Source organism: Coloeus monedula (genome assembly GCF_965178545.1).
Source record: "Coloeus monedula genome assembly, chromosome: 18".
In the NCBI taxonomy this organism is placed as follows: domain Eukaryota; kingdom Metazoa; phylum Chordata; class Aves; order Passeriformes; family Corvidae; genus Coloeus; species Coloeus monedula.
The window spans coordinates 13,846,276-13,867,675 of NC_138798.1; the positions used below are offsets into that span (position 1 = coordinate 13,846,276).

General features: G+C 54.7%; 1 protein-coding gene across 1 annotated transcript in view; it reads left to right on the forward strand.

Annotated features, from left to right (window-relative positions):
- KSR2 (kinase suppressor of ras 2) overlaps window positions 1-16,995 on the forward strand; it is a gene marked incomplete at both ends in the record, with an annotated part of 74,267 nt that extends 57,272 nt beyond the window's left edge. Inside the window, 5 exons of the mRNA XM_082293785.1 lie at window positions 5,286-5,382; window positions 9,057-9,190; window positions 12,953-13,084; window positions 15,570-15,699; window positions 16,858-16,995. Coding sequence (XP_082149911.1) covers window positions 5,286-5,382; window positions 9,057-9,190; window positions 12,953-13,084; window positions 15,570-15,699; window positions 16,858-16,995 — 631 coding nt within the window. The remainder of the gene's footprint in view (window positions 1-5,285; window positions 5,383-9,056; window positions 9,191-12,952; window positions 13,085-15,569; window positions 15,700-16,857) is intronic.
- Window positions 16,996-21,400: the final 4,405 nt, after the last annotated feature.

Here is a 21,400-nt window from a genome sequence, read left to right on the forward strand (position 1 = left end):
TGCTGGCAGGAAAATTTTGCTGCCTAAGTAATATCCATCAAAAGCCAGTGCTTCCATCGGCAGGAGATAGCGGGATGAGGGGAGCGTTGGCTCTCCAGGGCTTTTCTGCTTCCTCCCGCTGGTTTGGCTCTGCAGAGGCTCTTCCATGAGGAGCAGGAGGCTCTCTCCCATCTCCAGGCTGGGGATGTGGGCTCTGCTGGAAATGGCAGGAATTGAATTCCTTGGCTTCCCATTGGGGTTGCTTCAGGTTCTGTTGGAATGGGGTTGGATGGGATGAGTATTTCCAGCCGGGAGGGGCTGGGATCTGCTGGGTGCTGCTGCTCAGGTCATGGCCCTGAGTTGCCACCAAGCTACCACTCCCTGGCTGCTGCTTCCATAGAACCACGGAATTGTTTAGATTGGAAAGGATCCTTAAGATGGTCAATTCCAACCATTCCCCCAGCACGGCTGAGGCCACCACTGCTCCATGTTCCCAAGCGCCACATCCACACGGCTGTTAAATCCCTCCAGGGGTGGGGACTCCAGGGATGTTCCAGGGCTTGGCAACACTTTCAAGTGAAGAAATTTTCCCTAATATGCTAATTTTTCCTCCCTGGTCATGGTTATGGTGTTTGGATGTAGAGGGCTGAGGAATTTCAGGCTGGATACTGCCACTGAGCTGCACCTCTCACTCTGGCATTGGCAGGGAGTCAAGGGGGCGAGATTCCTTATCCATTTAGAGGAAAACAAAACCTCGGGATAAAAATGAACCCAAAGCTCTCCCTTTGCTGCTCTTCCAGCCTTGTTTGATTTTCCTTGTTGTGAAACACCTCAGGAGCCGTCACATTCCAAAAGCGCCGTTGCCAGGAAAGAGAGGAACAAGCCAATATATGGGAACAGCTGGAAAACTTCCCAAATAAGTCAGGAACGTGCCAGAATGTGCAGAGCTCCTTCTTTCCCTCTCTGGTCCTGCTCAAATGAAATCAAATAAGTCCCGGCTGAGTGCTTCCTGTTGCTGTTTCTTTCTTGACATTCCCCAAAGGGTCCTTTTTCCATGAAAACCTCCAAGTGGGTAAACAGCTGGGGAATGTGGGAGCATCCAAGCATCCTTTGCTGTGTCTTTCCTCCGGCACAGACGTAACCTGGGAGCAGAGGTATTTTTATATGAAAGCATTTTTTATTAATTCCCCACCTCGCTCTCCTCTCCAGTGTCTCTCCTGGGTCTATAGTGCTGACTGTCACCATGGTACCCGAGCTGCTTCCCTATAAATCCATATCCCGGCAAGGAATGAACTTCCTGGGGTCTGGCATTTATCATTTCTCTCATTGAACGGGTGTTGATGTGGATGGGAAGAAGGAAGGGAAGCACCAAGTTCCTGGAGTGATGGAATGTGCCCTACAACCACCGGGCTGCTGGCTCGGGATGATCTCTGCTCCTGAGCTGGAGCCGGGATGGGGCTTCAACTGCGGAAATGTTGGCCACCAATGTAGAGATGATGGCCATGAATGTAGAGTTATGGCCATCAATATAGACGTGGTGGCCATCAGTATGGAGGTGATGGTCATCAGTGTAGAGGCAGTGACCATCAATGTAGAGACAGTGACTATCAGTGTAGAGGTGATGACCATGAATGTAGAGGTGTTGGCCACCAATGTAGAGGTGATGGCCACCAGCATAGAGGTGATGACCATGAATGTAGAGGTGCTGGCCACCAGTGCAGAGACAATGACCATCAATGTAGAGGTGATGACCATCAGTGTAGAGGTGATGGCCATCAATATAGACGTGGTGGCCATCAGTGTAGAGGTGATGACCATCGGTGTAGAGGTAATGGCCATCAATAGAGGCATGGTGGCCATCAGTGTAGAGGTGATGGCCATCAATGCAGAGGTGATAGCCATCAGTGTAGAGACAATGACCATCAATGTAGAGGTGATGGCCGCCAATGCAGAGGTGATGACCATCAGTGTAGACTTGATGACCACAAGTGTAGTGGTGATGACAACCAGTATAGAGGTGGTGGCTGTCAATGTAGAGGTGTTGGCTACCACTTAAGGGTAATGACCATCAATGTAGAGACAACGACCATCAGTGTAGAGGTGCTGGCCACCAGGGTAGAGATGATGACCATCAATATTGCAGAGAGGGGTGAAAAACTCGAATGGATGACAGACAGATGAGTCTGTTTTCCCATGGAACAGCAAAAACACCCAGAGGCAGCGCTCCAGCTCTTCCGCCCTCATCCCGAATTGTTCCTCTGCGAGCCGCCTTGGCTTTGCTCCCGCTGCCGATGTCTCCAGCCCACATTGGGAATGCAGTGCTTATAAAGCAATTTGGGATTTGGCTTGCTTGGCTGAACACTTCAAAAACTCATTTTGAATTGAGAGTGGCATCTGCAGAGGGATGGGGTTGGGCCTGTCCTGGTGCCGGGAAAGGCACCGGGATGTGGATGTGCCATGGGATGAGGTGCGCTCCTGAGGACCCCCAGAAGGATCTTCGCATCTCTGTCCCTGCCACCCCTCAGCTCTGGATGGCATTTGGCCACCTCGTGGCACCGGGGCATGTGTCATCAACCTGCTCTGCTGCCAGGTGGGATGGAGAAGTTTGGGAGGAGAAGACAAGAATTCCTTATGAATTTTCACTTCAGTGCTGAATAAACCGTGATCCATCTGAAGATGCAAATCATCTGCCTTGTTTTTGGTGTCGAGAGTAGGCATTTTGTGGCCTTGTCATCCCCAGCCGTGTCCCTCAAAGCCACGCTCAGCGGGGACCACTCCAAGTGGAAAGGCAGAAGACTCCGAGCGTGCCCCGGGCGCCGCTTTGTCCTGCCCGAATGGGGAGCGATTGAGGAATGAGGAGGAGCGGAATTGTTGAGCTGTGCCGTGAAAAGGTTCTGCAGGTGGTGGCTGAATGAGCTCAGGTGCTGCACAAAAGGTATCAAAGGGCTTTATCTCCGCGTTGGCAGCTCCTTATCCGGCAGGAAAAGTCGGATGTGCCGGTGCGGCAGCGGGCGCTTGGTGAATTCATTTGGAGCCGTTACTCATCGAGGGGAGGGGAGAAGCACCTGGGCTGCTTTGATGGCTCTGCCAGGGTCTGAGGAGCAGAGGAGACAGTGCCATGTCCCGGTGCCACCACCGCGGGTCTGCCTGCTCTCCTGCGGTGGCTCCATCCGCTGGGAAGGGTTTGGAAATCCTGTAAACGAAGTGAAAAGATGGGAATCTCATCAGCAAAGGGCTGCAAGCTCTGCTCTCGGGGTTATCTCAGCAGTTCAGATAGGCAGAAATGTGAGGATTTTCCTCTAAACAACCCTTCCCCAGGAAAACAGCTGATCTTAACTCGCCCTAGGGCTGGAATCCAGCCCCGTTCCAGCGCTAATCCACTCATTGCATTTCCAGTGTCAATTGGAGACCAATTCAGATCACAGGCAACTGGCTGTATAATGGTTTTCTCTGGGAGAAAATGTGTTTTCCGGGAATGGGGAAGGGCTGGGGGAACTCCTGTGCGTGCAGGCAGGTCATGGAGGTGGCAGAAGGCTGTTGTGTGGCAGAGCTTAAAGCTTGGTGGGTTTATGCAGCAAATTAGTGCAGAAAAATAAAGGTGGTGGAAGGAGAATTCGTGTCCGTCGTTATTGTGCACGCTTGGATTCGTTGCGGTTGCGTAAACCCAAGGATTTTATCACTGATTTCTAAGTGCTTGGATCCTAATCTCCAGCAAATTCCTATTTGACTGCAGCTGAAGTGTTGCAGGAGGTGGGAAGACGGTTTAGAGGGAGCGTGTTCGTACCGCAGCCACCTCAGGGCTAAATCCAGCTGGGATGCTCAGGGATGTGCTGGGACACCAGAGCAAGGAAAACCCATCCCTGAGGGGGCACTTGCTGCCCTAAATCCCCACTGCAGGTTACTTGTGCCCAGCAGGACAACTTCTAACATGCCCAGGGAGGAAATATTTTGAAGGGTGCTGTTGTCTTTCCAAAACCCACGGGATATGGGATTGATCCCATTCCTCTTTCGCTGCTTGTCCTGAAAATTCTGCTCTCTGCCCATGGAGTGATGTGGAGCTTCTGGCTTAGGAGCAGGAGGATCCTTTGGCAGGTTTGGGGTTCTTCTGGGTTTCATGGACCCATGGAATGGTTTGGGTGGGAAGGGACCTTAAAGCTCATCCCATTCCACCCCTGCCACGGACAGGGACACTTCCACCATCCCAGGTTGCTCCAAGCCCCATCCAAGGTGTCCCTGCCCATGGCAGAGGGCTGGAATTATATGGTCCTTAAAGTCCCTTCCAACCCAAACCATTCCATGACTCTCTTTTATGATTCTGGGGTGATTTTCACCCAAAAAGGACAAAACCTCTCCCAGGGTATGAATCCAAACCAGGGCGTGTTGGAATTCCCAGGGCAGGAGGAACTGGGCGAGGGGAAAGCAGTGGAGCTGAGCTGGGGGAGAGCAGCAGAATGAAAGCCTGGAACTTTTAATTTGTTAACCAGAACAGAATCAAATCAACATCTGCAGTCACCAAACCTCTTTAACGAGCTGTGCGTTGGGTGTTTTATTTCCCAGGCACAGGTATCCAGTCTCGTCTTTCCAAAGTTGCCTGGAATGAGCGTGGGCAGATAGAGAAAAGCAAAAAAAAAAAAAAAAAAAAAAAAAAAAAAAAAAAAAAAGCCGTTTTTTTGTGGGCGGGAGTCGAGGCAGCAGCCACCCACGTCCTCCATTATGATATTCAAATGTCAATATATTTTTAATTGGTTTATATCCATCTCCCCCCCCCCCATCCCCAAAATCCAGCTGCCTTTGGTAATTAAGGCTCTGTAAATAGATTTTACTGTAATTGGTACGAGAAGGAAAATTGGAGGACATTGTACAGTGCATGGGGTTTGGTTGGGGGATTTTTTTTTTTCCCCCTCCCTGTCTTTCCTCTTTTGACTCATTTTACATCTGCGAGCTTTGTATCCCGAGGGAGGAGGAGGAGGAGGGAGCCACGGCCAGTTCTGCACAACAGCTCGGAAGCGGGAGGACCAGGTGGCTTGTTGAGGTCTGGGATACAGGGAAAAGCCAGGAGCCAGCCCCGGTTGTCCCTTGTGGCACCATGGTGGTGCCACCAGGACATGCCAGGAGCAGCGAGAGCTCCCTCCCAGTGCCAAACTGGGAGAGCCCCCGGTTCCCTGTGGAATCTTGGATCTGCCTCGAGCCAAGAGGCCAAAATCTGGCCAAAATCCAGGGATTATTTACAGCTCCCTGCTTTATAATCTGGGGGTGTTTCTCCAGGAGGGTTTGTAACTTCTCTTTCCCTTTTCCTGCTCCTCCAGCCTGTGTAAAGGACGGACTCTCTACTCCGTGGTGAGGGATGCCAAAATCGTCCTGGATGTCAACAAGACGAGGCAGATAGCACAAGAAATCGTGAAGGTATGGTCTGGTGGGGTCTGGGTCCGGCAAAAAACCCAGCCAAGAGCCCGATCCACTCGTTCTGGGGAGCGGGAGAGGAGCAGCCAAGGATTCTGGGCAGGATAGAACTCCTTGGCTTTAAAATCCAAGGATTCTGGGCAGGATAGAACTCTTTGGCTTTAAAATCCAAGGATTCTGGGCAGGATAGAACTCTTTGGCTTTAAAATCCAAGGATTCTGGGCAGGATAGAACTCTTTGGCTTTAAAATCCAGCTCTCTTTGACCTCTCTCATGTGGCTGAACTGGGGTGGCTCCAAAGCTTCCATGGGCTCCCCGTGCTTGGGGCTCATCCTGGCCACTGCTCCTCTTCCCCGTTGGAATTTCAGGTGTTTTAAGTCCAGCATTGCTGCTTGAGGGAGTTCCTGGTTGGATATTCCTCTCCTCTTGGGAAAAAAATGTGATAGTCATGGAATCATGGAGTGGTTTTGGTTGGAAGGGAGATTAAAACTCGGACACCTTCCACTATCCCAGGTTGCTCCAAGCCTCATCCAACCTGGCCTTGGACACTTCCAGCATTCCCAGTATTCCCATAAAGCATTCCCAGGGCCAAAGCTCCTGGAGAAATCCGTGCCATGGTGCCATGAGGCCAAGCTCATGTACATTTTCCAGAACTAAAAACGCTTTCCCTTTCCTAGGGATGGCTCCAAGAGCATCTTCCACACTTCAGACGTGATCCTATAAACGATCCCGGGGAGGATCCTCCCGTGGCAGGGTGGAGTGGCCGGGAATTTGGGTCCTGAGCCCTCACAGCTTCCCATGGGAGGTCGGCAGTGGCACTGAGGTGTTGAGCTGTCTGCCAGAGTGGGGCTGCGTTGTGATTCCAAACGTATTCATCACCAAAAATACTTGGCACGTGTCCTGCCATGGGAGCTGTGACACTGCCCCCGTGCCCTGCTTGAGGTCAGCCAGCACTTCCACCCCGGAGCCCAAACCTGGAGCTGATCCCACGTTTAACTGTGAGAAGACAGCAGAAAATCTGATTTTCTGGCAGATCTTAACCCCCCCTTAAATATTCAAATCCAGGTTATAAAGCAGAACGTGTTCGGCAGTATTTCCTGGATGGTGCCTTTTCCCCGGATGGTGCTTAGGCTGTCTCTTATTAAATCGCCTATTTTGTGTTTATTTAGACCCAGTTTTAACTTTTAAGTTTAAATTCCTTCGATCCTACTGGAGTCTCCAGGCAGGAGCTGACAGGTGAGCACAGCCTGAACCTTTTGCTACCTCGGAGCCGCAGCCTGAGTTGGGGGTGCCCGAGGCAGCCCAGAGCCTCTCCCTCCTTAATTCCTACTTCTGATCCATGTTTTCCACCTTTTAGACGTGGATTTTTCCTGCTGAGCAAACACTTGAAGCATCACAGTTTAGCCTTGTATTTCCCCCCCTTTTCGTGCTCAGGGCTTTTGCCTTCCAGATGTTCCCAGTGGGAAGAACGGCTCGGTTCAGCCCCTTTCCCTGCGTGGGTTCATTGCTCCGTGTGGGTTTCGAGGATGAGGCTGAGAGATCCTTGTTTTCTGCAGCTGCTGCCTGTTCAGAACGGGTGCGAAACCTCCAACTCTGCGGTGTTGAGAGGCAGAGGGACTTTGTATCCAGCCCAGATCCCTGGAGGAACTAGCAGAGTTCCAAAGGCTCTCTCCAGGCACCAAAGGGAATTCCCGGCGAGGTCCAGCCCTGCCACAATGCCATGACCCAACCACACGGCCCATTCCTGTGGAGGAGCAGCTTCCCAGCCTTCCCACCTTTCCCCACCCATCTCCAGCAGATGTTGTGGTGGATTTGGAGGTGGTGGGGGTTGGGAAGCGAAGGCAAATCCCAACACCTTGGTTTGGGTGGACTTGGGGCTGCATTTTCCAGGGGCTTTGGATTTGCTGCCCGGTCACAGCAGTTGTGTGATTTTATCCCTTGAGTCCTGGAATGTGACGGGAGAGCTGCCCACATTATTGGATTAGTGGGTGCAAGGTTATCCCGAGTTCCTCCGGAGGGGAAGGATGATTTATCCCGGGAGCGGTGCCGGCAGAGGGAGCTGGCTTCTCACACAGCCGAGCAAATTAAGGCATTACTGGGCCCTGAGTGTTTCCTCACGGATCATCCCAGGGGCCGGGGTGCCAGGGCTGGAATTTGCAGTGGGATCTGTGCGGAGCCAGGTGAGGGATTTGGGTTTGCCCGGAGAAATTCCTTCAGCAAAGGCCGGGCTGTGTTTAATGATTCCATGGAGACGAGCTCCCAGCTGGATGTGGGAGCAGGTGGGAGCAAGATCCTGCTGCTGCTGCTCTGGATCTCCTCACCCCCAGAGTATTCCCACGGCACTGGAGCTCATCCGTGGATGCTCAGGGCCCTGCACTGCACCCTGGCCAGAGAAGCATCGGAATGTTGTTCCTTGCTCCACCCTGGCACTTTCTGGAGGTGACAGCGACATTTGAGAGCCAATTTTTTAAATCCCACCATTATCTCATGTGCGGGGAGCTGGAGACTCCTAATTCATCCTGGTGCCTGGAATGGTCCTGGCATCCAGCCCCAAATCCTTTCCTTCCCGCAGCATCCCTTGGTAGGAGCTCTTTAGGATTTACTTCTCATGGGTTGCAGTGAAACCCCCATACCTTGCTGGGCTGGGGTGTTTTTCCGTTTGTTTTCCCACTTTTTCCAGATGGTGGAATTTGGGTTGGGTCTTCTGGCTCCACATCAGCCGCCAGCTTAAAAATGAATTCTCCTCGCGCAGCCTGCGTGGTTAATGATGATAGATGAAAAGATGAGACTCAAGATGGATGGATCCCCGTGGAATTCCAGTTAATAAATCCCCCTTTTCCAGTGACAGACAACCAATATTTCCTCCTAAGCAACAGTTTGCTGGCCTGTTGGGCATCGATCCTTCATCAGCATCCTGCAGATCAAGTTTTCCCTGAGTCTGCTTAGGAGGGTGAAAAGTGGGACAGCATCAAAATCCCTGCTGAAGTCGGGATAAATGTGCTTTATCCCCCTCCCCATTCCCAGAGTTATCCCGCGGAGCTGAACATCCGCCACACGGAGCTGCCGGCACTCTGCTTGATTTGCCAGCGCTAAACAGGAGAGTTCGGATTTCCCACCCATGGCCTTTTTGTGCCTCATTAGCACTAATTTTAATTAACCACCGAGCAGTTTTTCCTGGGGGAAGGAATTAAGGCAGGACTCCCGCGAGGCGCCCGTTTCCAGGCGGATGGGGCCGTCGGAAGCGCCGATGGCTCCGCCAGGGAGATGGGGGGCGGTGACTTATTACCCTCCTCTCCCAGCCCCCAAAAAAATGGAGGCGAGAACATCATCACCATCCATTTCCCAGCAGAGGATTCCAGGGAAGCGGCTGCCGGGTGGGCTTGCTGTTAATTTTTCCCGCGGAATCGATTAATCAGGAAGACGAGTGGGCGCCGTGGCAGCTGGGACACCCACGCCACGATCCCATCTCCCTCCAGGAGCCCATCCCAAAGCAGGGACCCCTCCAGCCACTTTCCTTTCCTGCAGGGCCCTTTGGGGATGCGGTCCAGCTTGGCTGTGCCGCGGTGGCTCACGGATGCTCCCAGCATCCCATGGGAACAGCCCCGCCCTGGCATTATCCCGTCCCTTTGTACCGCTTTTGTAACTTTGGGGTGTTTTCCTCTCTCTGTGCCACCCTAGGGAATGGGATACCTGCATGCCAAGGGCATCCTCCACAAGGACCTCAAGTCCAAGAATGTCTTCTACGACAATGGGAAGGTGGTGATCACCGACTTCGGGCTCTTCAGCATCTCTGGAGTTCTCCAAGCGGGCAGGTAGGAGGACACGGACACACTGGAGCTCCTCCCCGTGCCCTAAAGCTGGGAACATGGGGAAAGATCCAAAAAACCCCCTCTCCAAGCGCCTGTTTGTGTCCCCAGCCTCGGCAGACATGGGTTCAAGGGGCCTTGGGGTGTCCTGGGGCTGCTCGGTTTGAAGGGAGTTGGTTTTGAGCCGTGGGAAGGAGCACAATGCCGCACACGAATCTCCGGGATTTCTGTTCGGAGAGGCAGATTGTGCCCCTTGGACCAACCTCTTCCCATGGGACGCCTCAATTCCATGGCCAAACCACCCTGCAGCCACCCAGGAGATGCTCCTGTGGCAGCAGGGCCGGTTCATTCCTTGGCTTTTCCCTTTCCATCGTTATAATTCCCTGGCATCTGCTTCATCTCCTGCCTGGATTGAGTGATGCCATCCCTGTGCCATCCCCACTCTGGTGACATTTTGGGAATTACAGACATCTGGCCATGGTGTCTGTGCTGGGCATGGAGCAAGACATGGAAAATGAGAGCCAAGCTTGGGACTTTCACAGCACTGGGCTCTCGGAGGGTTTTAAATCGGAGGGTTTTGGTAAATGTTTCTTATTAAATTTTTTGTGGGGAGGTTTTCCAGCTGTAGGAATGGCAGGACAAAGAGTTCCAGCAGCTGTGGAAAGGAGGAAGAGCAAAGCTGGGGGGGGAAAAGGAAACAGAAGTGGGGAAGGAAGAACAGAGATGATATTTCCCTTTTTTTTTTTAAGTGGGAAATAAGAACATTGCTGACTTTTCCCACCTTTCCCAATAAATCCTTTGTGTTGGATTTCCCACTGAATCCTTTGTATTGAGAGCTGCACAGGCCAAGCTTCGGCAGTTTCCTCCTGGTCCTTCCATTTCCACGGCAAAGATGCTCAGGAGATAAAAAGCCCCTTGGAAATTATGGATTTTCTCCCAGTTTCCCGGTGGTGATGTCAAAGGATTTGAGGGAACGGCAGCGGCCGCCTCTCTCCATGCCACACTGTGCACTCCCAGGTTTTCCACTCTGCCTGGATAAATATCAACAGATTTCATCACAAACTTGGCCAAAAGCTCTGGAAGGCCAGGAAATCCAGGGCCTCCCGCTGTGGCAAAATGGGGTTTGCCTCTGGTTGGGCAGCTGGGCAGAGGGTTTGGGATTCAGGGCCTGCCAGGAGGAAGGAACGGCTCATTCCAGCAGGGAATGAGGATTTGGGCAAAACCAGACAAGTTTTGCCAGGAATCTTTGCTGTGAAGGTCAGAGATGCTCCGGAGATGGAACGAGAGATGGAGGAAATGGGGTTTCTGATGAGGTGGCCAATGTGTGGCCACCTCTACCCGAGATTGGGATGTCCCTTGGGGGATTAAAATCCAGGAGATGACTCAGGAGAGGAAGGATGGCCAGGAAAGCAAGGCTGGACAGAAATGAGTGGCGTTTTGCTGGGAAAATGGAGAAAATGAGACAATTTGTGCCCTGGGCTGCTGGTAGCACACATTTTCTGCTGGAGGAGAGCTCAGACAAGAGCAGGGATCCATGGCCACCATGGATCTTGGAACAGGAAGGGTCTGTAGGTCTGATCTCCCCTTTTCAAGGTGGGTTTTCCCCATTTTGGTGTCTCTCAGATGAAGAAGGGAGATAAAACCCAGATTTGGGTCTTTAGAGGCTTGGAAAAACGTCTCTGGAGAAGGAGACAAAATTTTTGGAGGTCAGGTTAAGGATGGTGGCATTTTTTCAGCTGGTTTCTCTGGGGTTAAAACACTTCCTGCAGAGATTTGGTGACTTGGGGTCTCATCCCAGTGAAATCTGATTTATTCCTTCTTTCTTTGAGTGTTCTTGGGCTCGGTGGGGCTGCTCTGGAATTAGGAGGAGCGTGAGGTGGGTCTTGAGGAGCCTGAGGAGCTCTTCTGCTCCTGCTTCTGCCCTGGGGGTGGCTTGGAAGCTGCTCATCTGGTTGTGGCTGTGAAGTCAGGTAAACTTTGGTCATAAATCCTCAAACTGCTGTCATTGGGCCACTTTTGGGATCCCACTAAAGCCCGGCCCTCACTGCTGGGAGCTCACAACCCACAGGAGCTTTGCCCAGGGATGAGCTGTGCGTCCCAATGCAGCCCCTGGAGCATCCCGAGGCTGCCTGTGGGATGTCACAGCCCTGAGCCCCTCCCTGCACAGAAATGGAAGCCCCAGGAGCAAACCCAACCTTGCTGAGGGTGCTGGAGGAGATCCGAGTGCTGCTTCCTAGCATGGAGAGGCGGGCCCAGGGAAGGACGAGCGAGACGAAGCCTTTTTAATTGCCCAGGTGCTTAATGTGGGTTTGTAATTAAGAGCTGGAGGGTGGAGGGAGGTGGCCGGGCAGCTGAAAGCCTCCCCTCTGTGCTGAAGTGCTCCGGAGGGTTCGAGCCGCGCCGGAGCCGCTGATTGCGGTGGAGATTCCAACGCAGGGAGTGGAGAGGAGCCATCGACGCCCCAGAGGGGACGAGGAGGCTTCATCAGCGCTTCCCGGGAGTGGCAGCGTCCTTCCCCAGGGACGGGGTCCCTCTGGTCACTGCCAGACCTACGGCTGGGAACGGGGATGGCTTTGCAGACGGGAGGATCCAGATTGTGTTGTTTTGGGATTATCAGTCAGCTTTGAGGAGGGACCCCATCCCTGCATGGTGTCCCATGGGATTTTGGCCCCAGACGGACATTCAGGAGGACAGATGACCCCACAGCCATCCCTTAGCCCTGTTCATCCCCATCTTTGGGAGGGTTCCAAGCACCAACAGGGAGAAATTCCTGGCACGAGCCAGAGGGCTCTGCCTCCTCCAGCCCAGCGTGACCTGGGACAGCTTTGTTCCATCCTGCTGCTGAATTCGGGTTCAGACCCACGATGAAGCTGCTTCAGGTGTCACCACCACTGACGATCCAGGGATTTTGGAGCCAGCAGTGTGTGTATCCCAGGTGCCTGCTGGAGGATGCAAAGGATGGAGAAGTCCCCGATGTCATCCTCAGCCGTTGGCCAAAGGATTCCAATGCGTTTATCCCGAGCAGGGGGAGCTTGGGGAGGTGAAGGGAGGACAGATGAGGTGAAATGAGGGTTTGTTACAAAGCCAGGCTGCTCCCATGGGAGATGGCATTGGAGGCTTGGACTTGGAGGGGCTGTTTTGGGGCCAAAACACCAATTCCCAGGCTGTTATTTTAGGATGGGTTTGCTCAGAAGATGCACTTTGTGGACCCCACTCCAACATCCTGCTCCAACCACGGTGCGGGAATTTATCCTCACTTTACCCCTGGATCCTTTAAGGAGTTTTGGTGCAATGGGCACAGCAGGAGCCCCAGCAGACCCCAAATCCCCATTGCCAGCCTGGAAGAGCCAAAGTTCCCCTTAAGCACCATCCTGTGCCCAAATTTTGTCCTGCTGCCACCATGCCAACATTTCTAGAGCAGGGTTAAAACCTGGCTTTGCAAGGATGATGCAGGGAAAACCAAGCTTAAAAACCTTGGGAAGAGGGTGGGAAGCTGAGGGCTGCTCGCTGGGGATGTGCTGGTGCTGTCCCCCCCGTGGTACCCACGGCTCTGTGCCCTGGCAAGAGCCACCATCCTGGGCCCAAATTTTGTCCTGCTCCCTGGCAGGGACAACATTTCTAGAGCAGGGTTAAAACCTGACTTTGCAAGGATGATACGGGCAAAACCAGGCTTAAAAACCTTGGGAAGAGGGTGGGAAGCTGAGGGCTGCTCACTGGGCATGTGCTGGTGCTGTCCCCCGTGGTACCCACGGCTCCATGTCCCGGCAGGAGGGAGAACAAGCTGCGGATCCAGAACGGTTGGCTGTGCCACCTGGCTCCTGAGATCATCCGGCAGCTCTCTCCGGACACCGAGGAGGACAAGCTGCCCTTCTCCAAGCACTCGGATGTCTTTGCCCTGGGGTGAGTCCCGGGGCACGGCGAGGGGACGGCCAGCAGGGAACTGGCGTGGTTGGGTCGGGTGGGAGCTGCTCTGAGCACGCAGGAAGGGACAAGGACCACGTTGGCATGCCCCAAATCCAAGCAGATGCTGCCGGGTGGAATTCCCATCGCTGGGTTGGGAGAACCTTCGTGCTTCGAGAAATTTTGAGTGAAACCTCCCTAAATCACCAAATCCTCCTGGTTTGGACCAAGCTGGCTCTGGGCAATGGGATCCAGAGTGTCCTGAGGATGCCAGCTTGGGATGCAGAGGGCTGGGGTGGGAACACAAGTTCGGGAGCCCCTGGACAGCCCAATTCTCCCCAGATAACCAAATCCTCCTGTTTTGGACCAGAGTGGCACTGGGCAATGGGATCCGGAGTATCCTGGGAATGCCAGCCTGGCATCCTCTCTCCCCTGCACCCTCCTGGGGCAGGTACCCATGAGAAGGCGCTTGGATGATGGATGGGGATGCCAAAGGTTGGGAACAGAGCTCTGGGAGCCCCTGGGCACCCTGATTCTCCCAAATTCTCCTATTTTGGCCATGGATCAGGATGGCTCTGGGCAATGGGATCCGGACTATCCTGGGAATGCCAGCCTGGCATCATCTCTTCCCTGCCTGCTCCTGGGGTGGGAACCAATGAGGAGGTGCTTGGATGATAGATGGTTGGGAAGGTTGGGAACAGAGCTCTTGGAGCCCCTGGACACCCCAGTTCCCCCCTCCAGCCGCTGCAGGGGGCTGGTGGTGGTGCCAGCTCTACGAGGAGTTGCCAAAAGCCAAGAAAATGAGAATTCCGAAGTTTTCCTCAGCGAACCATTCATTCCTCCTGCCCTTTATCTGCCCACAAACCTCCCTGAGGGCAGGAGCCCAATTCCACCTCGATAAACCCTTCCCGAGGCGGCCACAGATTTTCCCCAGAGGATTAATTTTCTCATGGATACCTCGAAGGCTGTGGGATTAGGGAGCGTGGGCCCGTTATATCCGAGGCAATATTCCCATCAAACCCGCAGTAATTACAGCTGGAAGGGTCTGGCTCTTTTCCTTTTTTGCCCTCCCTGAGGTACAACTCCAGCACAAAAATAAAGAGGTAATTAAAGGATCATATCCAACTAAGTGAGAGTGGGTGGGGAGACGCAATTTTCCCTTTTTTCCCCTCAAGTGTGAGCTCTGCCCGTATGGAAAGCGCCAGTTTCCTGAAAAGATGGAAAGCTTTCCCCACATTTTCCCTCTTTCTTGTTTCTGCTGCCCTCCATCAAGCCTGGGAGGCTCGGGGATGATCCGGAGGGGCCACTTCCCTCCAGGGATTTGGGGCTCAGGGACAGCAAGAGGAAAAGGTCTTTTAAAGATGACAGAAATTCCCAGTGAGGAAACTGGAATTAACGCCTTGGATGCAGTAAATCCAATCTGAGGGGGCTTAGACGCTCCTCCCGAGGATTTTGTCCCGTGCCCACAGGATCTGCTCTTCTCCAAGCCCCATAATTCTCCCATTATCCTTTTTTTTTTTTTTTTTTTGAGATTTCCAGCCAAACTGCGCAGATTTTTCTAAAATCAGCAGAATTCCCATTCCCGAAATCAGGGAGCTTCCCTAACCAAGAGGAATCTTTCGTTTATCAGACAGATTTTTCCACCCCAATGTCATTTTAGCCCTGTTTTTTGATACTTTAAGTGGTCACGAGGGCATCCCTGGAAGGGAGAAGCGGATCCAGGGGATTTGCCTTGGACAATGGGGCTGGCACTGTGGGAATCCCGGCTCATCCAGGCTCCGGGTGCCAGAAAATGAGGATGCAAAACTTCCAGGCAGTAGCGGGGGTGGAAAACCATAGGGGTGCCCACCAGCTCCATTGGTGATGCCCTTGTTTTGGGATATTCCCTTGGATTTGGGATTCCTCACGGAAAAGAGGGCTTGGCTTAGTGATAGGAATGGGAGCAGATGGCCAGGGCTTCACGTGGCCATCACCTGGTGAGGACACCTGGGATGGTCCATGGCATGGCTTGGACGGATTTTTTGAGAGCTTTTTGGAGGAGAAAAAGGGAAAAGCTGGAGTGAAAGTGAATTCTTGGGCTCATCCTTTCCTGGAATTTTGCTGGAGTGGTGGCATCTGGATCCCCAAGGTCCTCTCTTCAGCTGCTCCGTGGGCAGTGCTGTTGCATCCAGGTGGGACATTCCCACTCAACGTCCCAGGATGGCTTTGCCTGGGCCTCCACCAGCCTCTGTCATCCTTCCCTCAGGAATCTCCCCTGGAGGGAATCAGGGCTCGCTCCAGGTCAAGCTTTCATCTGGAAAATGGGAGAGGTGACACCTCTGTAGTGAGGGCTGAGCACCTCTGGTGTCACCTGGGATAAAGCATCTCCTGGATGACGTGGTTCTGGAGCAGGGAGAGATGTTGGATGTGGTGCAGTGGCTGGACACGACCCCATCCCGAATCCCTGCCGGCTGCTCCGTCTGTAATTCCCGGTGTCTCCCCACAGCACCATCTGGTACGAGCTGCACGCCCGGGAATGGCCCTTCAAGACGCAGCCAGCGGAGGCAATAATCTGGCAGGTGGGACGAGGGATGAAGCCCAACCTCAGCCAGATCGGGATGGGCAAGGAGATCTCGGTAGGTGCTGTGGGGTCCTGCGGGGGTGGGCATGGATTGGGACCTGGTCTTGGGATCTGCCAGTCTCATCCAGCCAGGCTTGGTCCTACTGCTGTGCTCAGCTTGAACATTCCCTTTGCTCCAGCTCTCCCTCAGGATGTGGGGATGGAGATGGGTGCTCATGGGTTGGGCACATCCCCTCCATCCCAGCCTTTCCCAAGGATCCAATGATGGAAATGGCTCCTCATGAGATGGACACATCCCTTCCATCCCAACCCTTCCCAAGGATGTGGGGATGGAAACGGGATCCTTGTGGGTTGGGCATCCCCTCCATCCCAGCCTTTTGCAAGGATCCAATGACAGAAATGGCTCCTCATGGGATGGACACGTTCCCTCCAACCCAGCCCTTCATGAGAATTCAGTGATGGAGACACATCCCTTCCATCCCAACCCTTCCCAAGGATGTGGGGATGGAGTTGTGTGCTCATGGGATGGACACATCCCCTCCATCCCAGCCTTTGATAAGGATGTGGGGATGGAAATGGGATCCTCATGGGATGGACACACCCTCTTCATCCCAGCCTTTCCCAAGAATCCAGTGATGGAGACAGGTCTTCACGGGATGGACACATCCCTTCCATCCCAGCCCTTCCCGAGGATGTGGGCATGGAAATGGTATCCTCATGGGATGGACACATCCCCTCCATCCCACCCCTTCCCAAAGATGTGGTGATGGAGTTGGGTGCTCATGGGATGAACACGTGCCCTCCATCCCACCACTTCCCAAGCATGTGGCGATGGACACAGGTCCTTACGGGATGGACACATTCCCTCATCCCAACCCTTCCCAAAGATGTGGTGATGGAGTTGGGTGCTCATGGGATGAACACGTGCCCTCCATCCCACCACTTCCCAAGCATGTGGCGATGGACACAGGTCCTTACGGGATGGACACATTCCCTCATCCCAACCCTTCACAAGGATCCAGTGATGGACACAGGTCCTCATGGGATGGACACATCCCTTCCATCCCAGCCCCTCCAAGGATGTGGGGATGGAGATGGGGTCCTTGTGGTGTGGCTGTTGGGCGCAGGGGTCATGCTGGGGGAGGGCCTGGCTCAATTCCCGGTGGGAGAGGGCCTGGCTGGGTTTCCTCACGCGCTCTCCCTGTGGCTCCAGGACATCCTCCTGTTCTGCTGGGCCTACGAGCAGGAGGAGAGACCGACCTTCACCAAGCTCATGGACATGCTGGAGAAACTGCCAAAGCGCAACCGCCGCCTTTCCCACCCGGGGCACTTCTGGAAGTCGGCAGAGTAAGTCCCCATCCCTGCCCGTCCTTCCCTATTCCCGGATTTAATGGATGTGGGAATGCCCTGCCTGGGGTTCGTTCCCAGACCCTCAGCCACTGCAGCTTCCAGCCTGGTGCCTTCTTCTCCCGTGCCCAAATCCTGCTCCGCTCCATTACTTTGGCTTAGTCACATCCCTCTGCTCCAGGAAACGGTGTCAGTGGGTCCCCAGTCGGGATTTCGGGATCTGCCCTGGTGGGAACAGCAGGCAGAACGCAGAGCAGTCACTCAGAAACTCATTCTCCTCCCTGGAATTTGTCATATTGTGACAAATAGAACCAAAACCTCACCCCTGCAGGGGTGGCGTTCACGGGGGGGACTTTTCCTGTTCCCAGCGTGCATCCCTGGAGGCTGGAAGCGGGGAAGGAGGGAGGGATGTGAGCCCAGGGAGAGAAGTGAGGACATTTTGGGATCTCTCTTGGTCCTCACAGAGGGTTGGGAGATGCTGATAACAAACTGCCTCTCTCCTGCTGCTGATAACAAACTGCCTCTCTTCCTTATCTGGGTGGCCCAGGAGTGCCTGGAATGTTCCCTGTGCCACTCCCTGTCCCTGGGGGGCTGCCGGCAGCAGCGCCAAGCCCGCGGCCAGGTGGCCCCCAACCCACCCGGAACGGGAGCCATTAATCAGGCGGGAAGTTCATTCCCAAGCCACGCTCCAAGCAGGCACCAGGGAATGCTTGAAGGACGCTGGGCCCCAAGGCAGCCGCGGAATGGCTCCGCTGGCTTCGGGAATGTTTTTCCAATCACTGAGCCACGCTCTGCCTGCCCTGGGCTGGGGCTGCCCCGCAGCTCCCTGTTAATTACCGGCCCAATCTTTTGCTGATCAGGATGTGCCAGCTCAGCTTTCCACGGGAGCTGATTCCTCCCGCAGGGATTCAGCTGTGGCTGCTGTTCCTGTTAGGTCCTGGCTTCCCTGCGGACTCCGGGAATCCTGGCTGCGTACAGGGAGGAGCTGTCTGCGGTACCCTCAGGCTCTGCCACCCCTGGATCCAAGGGGGCACAAACCCCTGGATGCACAGGGATGGCGGTGGTACCCAAGGAGCCCTTTCCCCACTGGAATGCTGCTCCAGGAGCCAGGCAGGGCTGGCAGGGAGGTGCAGGAGCTCACGGCTTCGCCCGGTGCCGCCGCTTTTGGGAGCAGCTCCGTGGCAAAGCTGTTCCAGAGGTTTTTTTCCCCGAGATCTTCCCTACAAACCCCACGTTTCCATGGGAGGAGGAGCCCAGCGCTGACTCTGCTCCTTGTGTCCCTTCCAGGCTGTGACGGGAGGAGTTAAGGGACGGTGCCTTCCTCCCCCAAGCGGGTCTCCTCTTCCTCTCCGCTTCCCACCCTGCGCTACGGAGGAGCAGCGGGGCCGACAGCGGGCCGGGAGTGAGACTCTTCCCCCGCAGCGTTCCATCATCCCGGGAATCCTCTCGGCGCGGGCGGGAGGAGCCGGAGCAGCCCCGGGAACGCCCGGCTGCGGTGGGATGGGCACAGCGGGCGGCTCTCCGTGCACAGGCGGTGGCTCTGGGGACAGTCCCCCCCCACCCCGAGCAGGGGTGACCCACAAGACAATGACTTCAATTCGCCCCCAGGGCTCCTCTGATCCCAATCCAGCGCTCACGACGACGCTCGGTTGGGGAGGGCTTGTTCTCGGTTCTCTGTGGGTTTATTTAATTCCCTTTATTTATTTCTTTGCGCTTTTGTCATGAAAAAAAAGGGGGAACGTCGCTGATTCACGAGTTTATCCCCGGACCCTGCGGGGCCAGGGAGTGCCACTGCCATTAGCTGCTCCCCGCGGGGAAATGCATCTGTCCCGCTCCCCCCGCGCCCCCGCAGCCCCTTCGTGGGCAGCGCTGACCTTTCACAAGTGGCTCCTCTCCCTCCCAGCTGCGGCCACTTCTGTGTCCCCCCGCGGGTCTCCCTCCCAGCGGGGCACAGATCCGCATTCCTGTTAATTTATCCGCTTTTCCCGGCGTGTCTCTCATCAGCCAGCCCTGCCCTCTCGCCCTCCCCGTCACTGCCCTGCTCCTGCCTCTGCTCCTCGCTCCCAAAGCCCCTGGTTTGGGATGCTCTGGGCCAGGGCGCGGCAGGGCAGTTGGGATTGGGATCCATCCCCTCTCCTATGGCCTTCCCGGGCTCATTCCCGGAGCTGGGAATGCAGACAAGCTCTGGTTGTACAGAGCATCTCCCAGCCCCACACTGGGACATCTCAGCCGTGCCCAGGACCATTTTCCTCTCACATATTCATCTCCCATCAGCCAAATCCCAGAGTTTCCCCCAAAAATTCTCTTTGGGAGCTGCCGTTGCCACCTGAATTCCATGTGCTGGCATTTCCCTCTCCCCCCAGCTCGGATGGGCCCTCCAGCCCCTCAGACGAGCTGTCAGATGAGAGCAAATTGCATTCCCAGGCTTCTGTGGAGCTTAATCGCTTGACAGGAACCATCTCGGATAATTCAATTGTAGTCTCAGTTTTCGCTTTAATTTGGAGCCATGACGAGGCTTTGCAAACTTAACCAGCCCTGGTTTGTCTGGCTGCTCCTCCAGCTCCTCCTCGCTGGTGTTGGAATTGTTTTAGCATAAGTAAATGAAGATTAGAAACTTAATTGCAGCTGGGATGAGACGGTGTTTTAATTGTGGGGGAATTAAAATCCCCACACGTGCGTGTGTGGGAATTCCAAGGCGGGCAGGAGCAGGGAGGGGTGGATCCAGCCCCCAAAAGGATCCGGAGGAGTCTCCTGCTGATGTTTTTGGGATGTGCAGCCACATCCCTCTCTGGGATGCAGCGCGTGGGGCTGGGATGAGGCAGGATGGCTTTTGGGGTTGAGGCTGAGTGGGAAGATGGGCTGAGCCCTCTATTGGGTTAATGGTCCCCTACTCCAGCAGCACTATTGGGGATCCCTGAGTTAGGGCTCATCCCCTCCTCCCACCTTCACATCCCACCCCAGCCCACAGCACCGAGGCTCTGCTGCCCCTGCTCCCCAGCCCGGCTCTTCCCGCTGCGCACACGTGCCATAAACGTTGCACTAAACCCTCAGAGTCTCTCTGAGTTTTCACCAATGCCTTCACCTGTGCTGCTCCTGGGCTCCGGGGGAGGCAGAACACCCCCCTTGCCCACCTTGGATGCTGGGGGGGCACGGGGAGGTGCCACCCATCCCCAAACCCCGCTCGGAGGGAGCGATCGCTGGTACCCTCAGGGCTGCGTGGGTTTGGTTTCTGGGCAGGTGTGAGCTCCTCGGGGGAGCAGTGGAGAGGGGAAGGTGTCGGAAGGAGGAAGGAGATGACACCAGGGGTGACGCTCACTGCCTGCGTAGCAAAGGGCTGGAGCCCGGCGGGTGTTGTGTGGATTTATGGTGGAAGGGACAATGTCCATCTTGGGGACACTCTGGGTTTGCTCCCTGGGCCCCAAATCCTCGCTTGGCCTGGGAAGTCTCACCCTGATGTGTCCCCCATGGGGTCTCCCAGCTGTTGGCAGACACCTGATGGATTTTATCAGCCGAGAGTCCAAGGAACAATGAGCTGGTGGGTGTTGGGCTGGTTCCCCCGTGGTGTCAGGGCTCTGCTGCAGCCTCGGCCAGAGAACCATGGAATGGTTTGGGTGGGAAGGGACCTTAAAGCTCATCCCATCCCACCCCTGCCATGGGCAGGGACACCTTCCACTGTCCCAGGCTGCTCCAAGCCCCAATGTCCAACCTGGCTTTGGACACTGCCAGGGATCCAGGGGCAGCCACAGCTGCTCTGGGAATTCCACACCAGCCCCTCTCCACCCTCCCAGGGAACAATTCCATCCCAAGATCCCATCCAGCCCTGCCCTCTGGCAGTTTAAAGCCATTTCCCTCGTCCTATCTCATTCCCAGCCTTTCTCCACTGGATTTTGGGCATCTGGAAGAAACTAAACATTCCTACAGCTGACCTCCCCCTCCTCTCCTCCCTCTCCCCGCCCCTCTCCCCTCGCCGTGGTGTCTCAGCCACGGGCACAGCACAAAGGTAGCGATGGAAAAAGAGCTGCCCTGCACTTATCCCAAAGGAGCTCTGAGGAGCAGCTCCTTCCCTTCCATCCAGCCCAGCCCCGGGTGCTCAGGCAGCTGCGTTATTCCCATTCTTCCTTCTTATTTTTAAAGTCGTCATCATTAAAAAAAACCCCCACCCACCAAACTGACAAATCTTATTTTTGTTGTTGTTGTTGTTTGGGTTTGGTTTTTTTTTGACTCTGCCTTTGTGAAGGATTTTTTTTCTTTCTTTTTTTTCTTTTTTTGGCCCATTTTAAAAATATCCAGCGCTTAGCTGGGAGCCAGCAGAGAGCCAGAGCTGTTTCAGAGCCAGAGCCAGGCTTAGCTCAGCAGAGCTGGGCTTAGCTCAGTGCTGGCTTTGAGACGTAGGAGCCACCCCCAGCCCC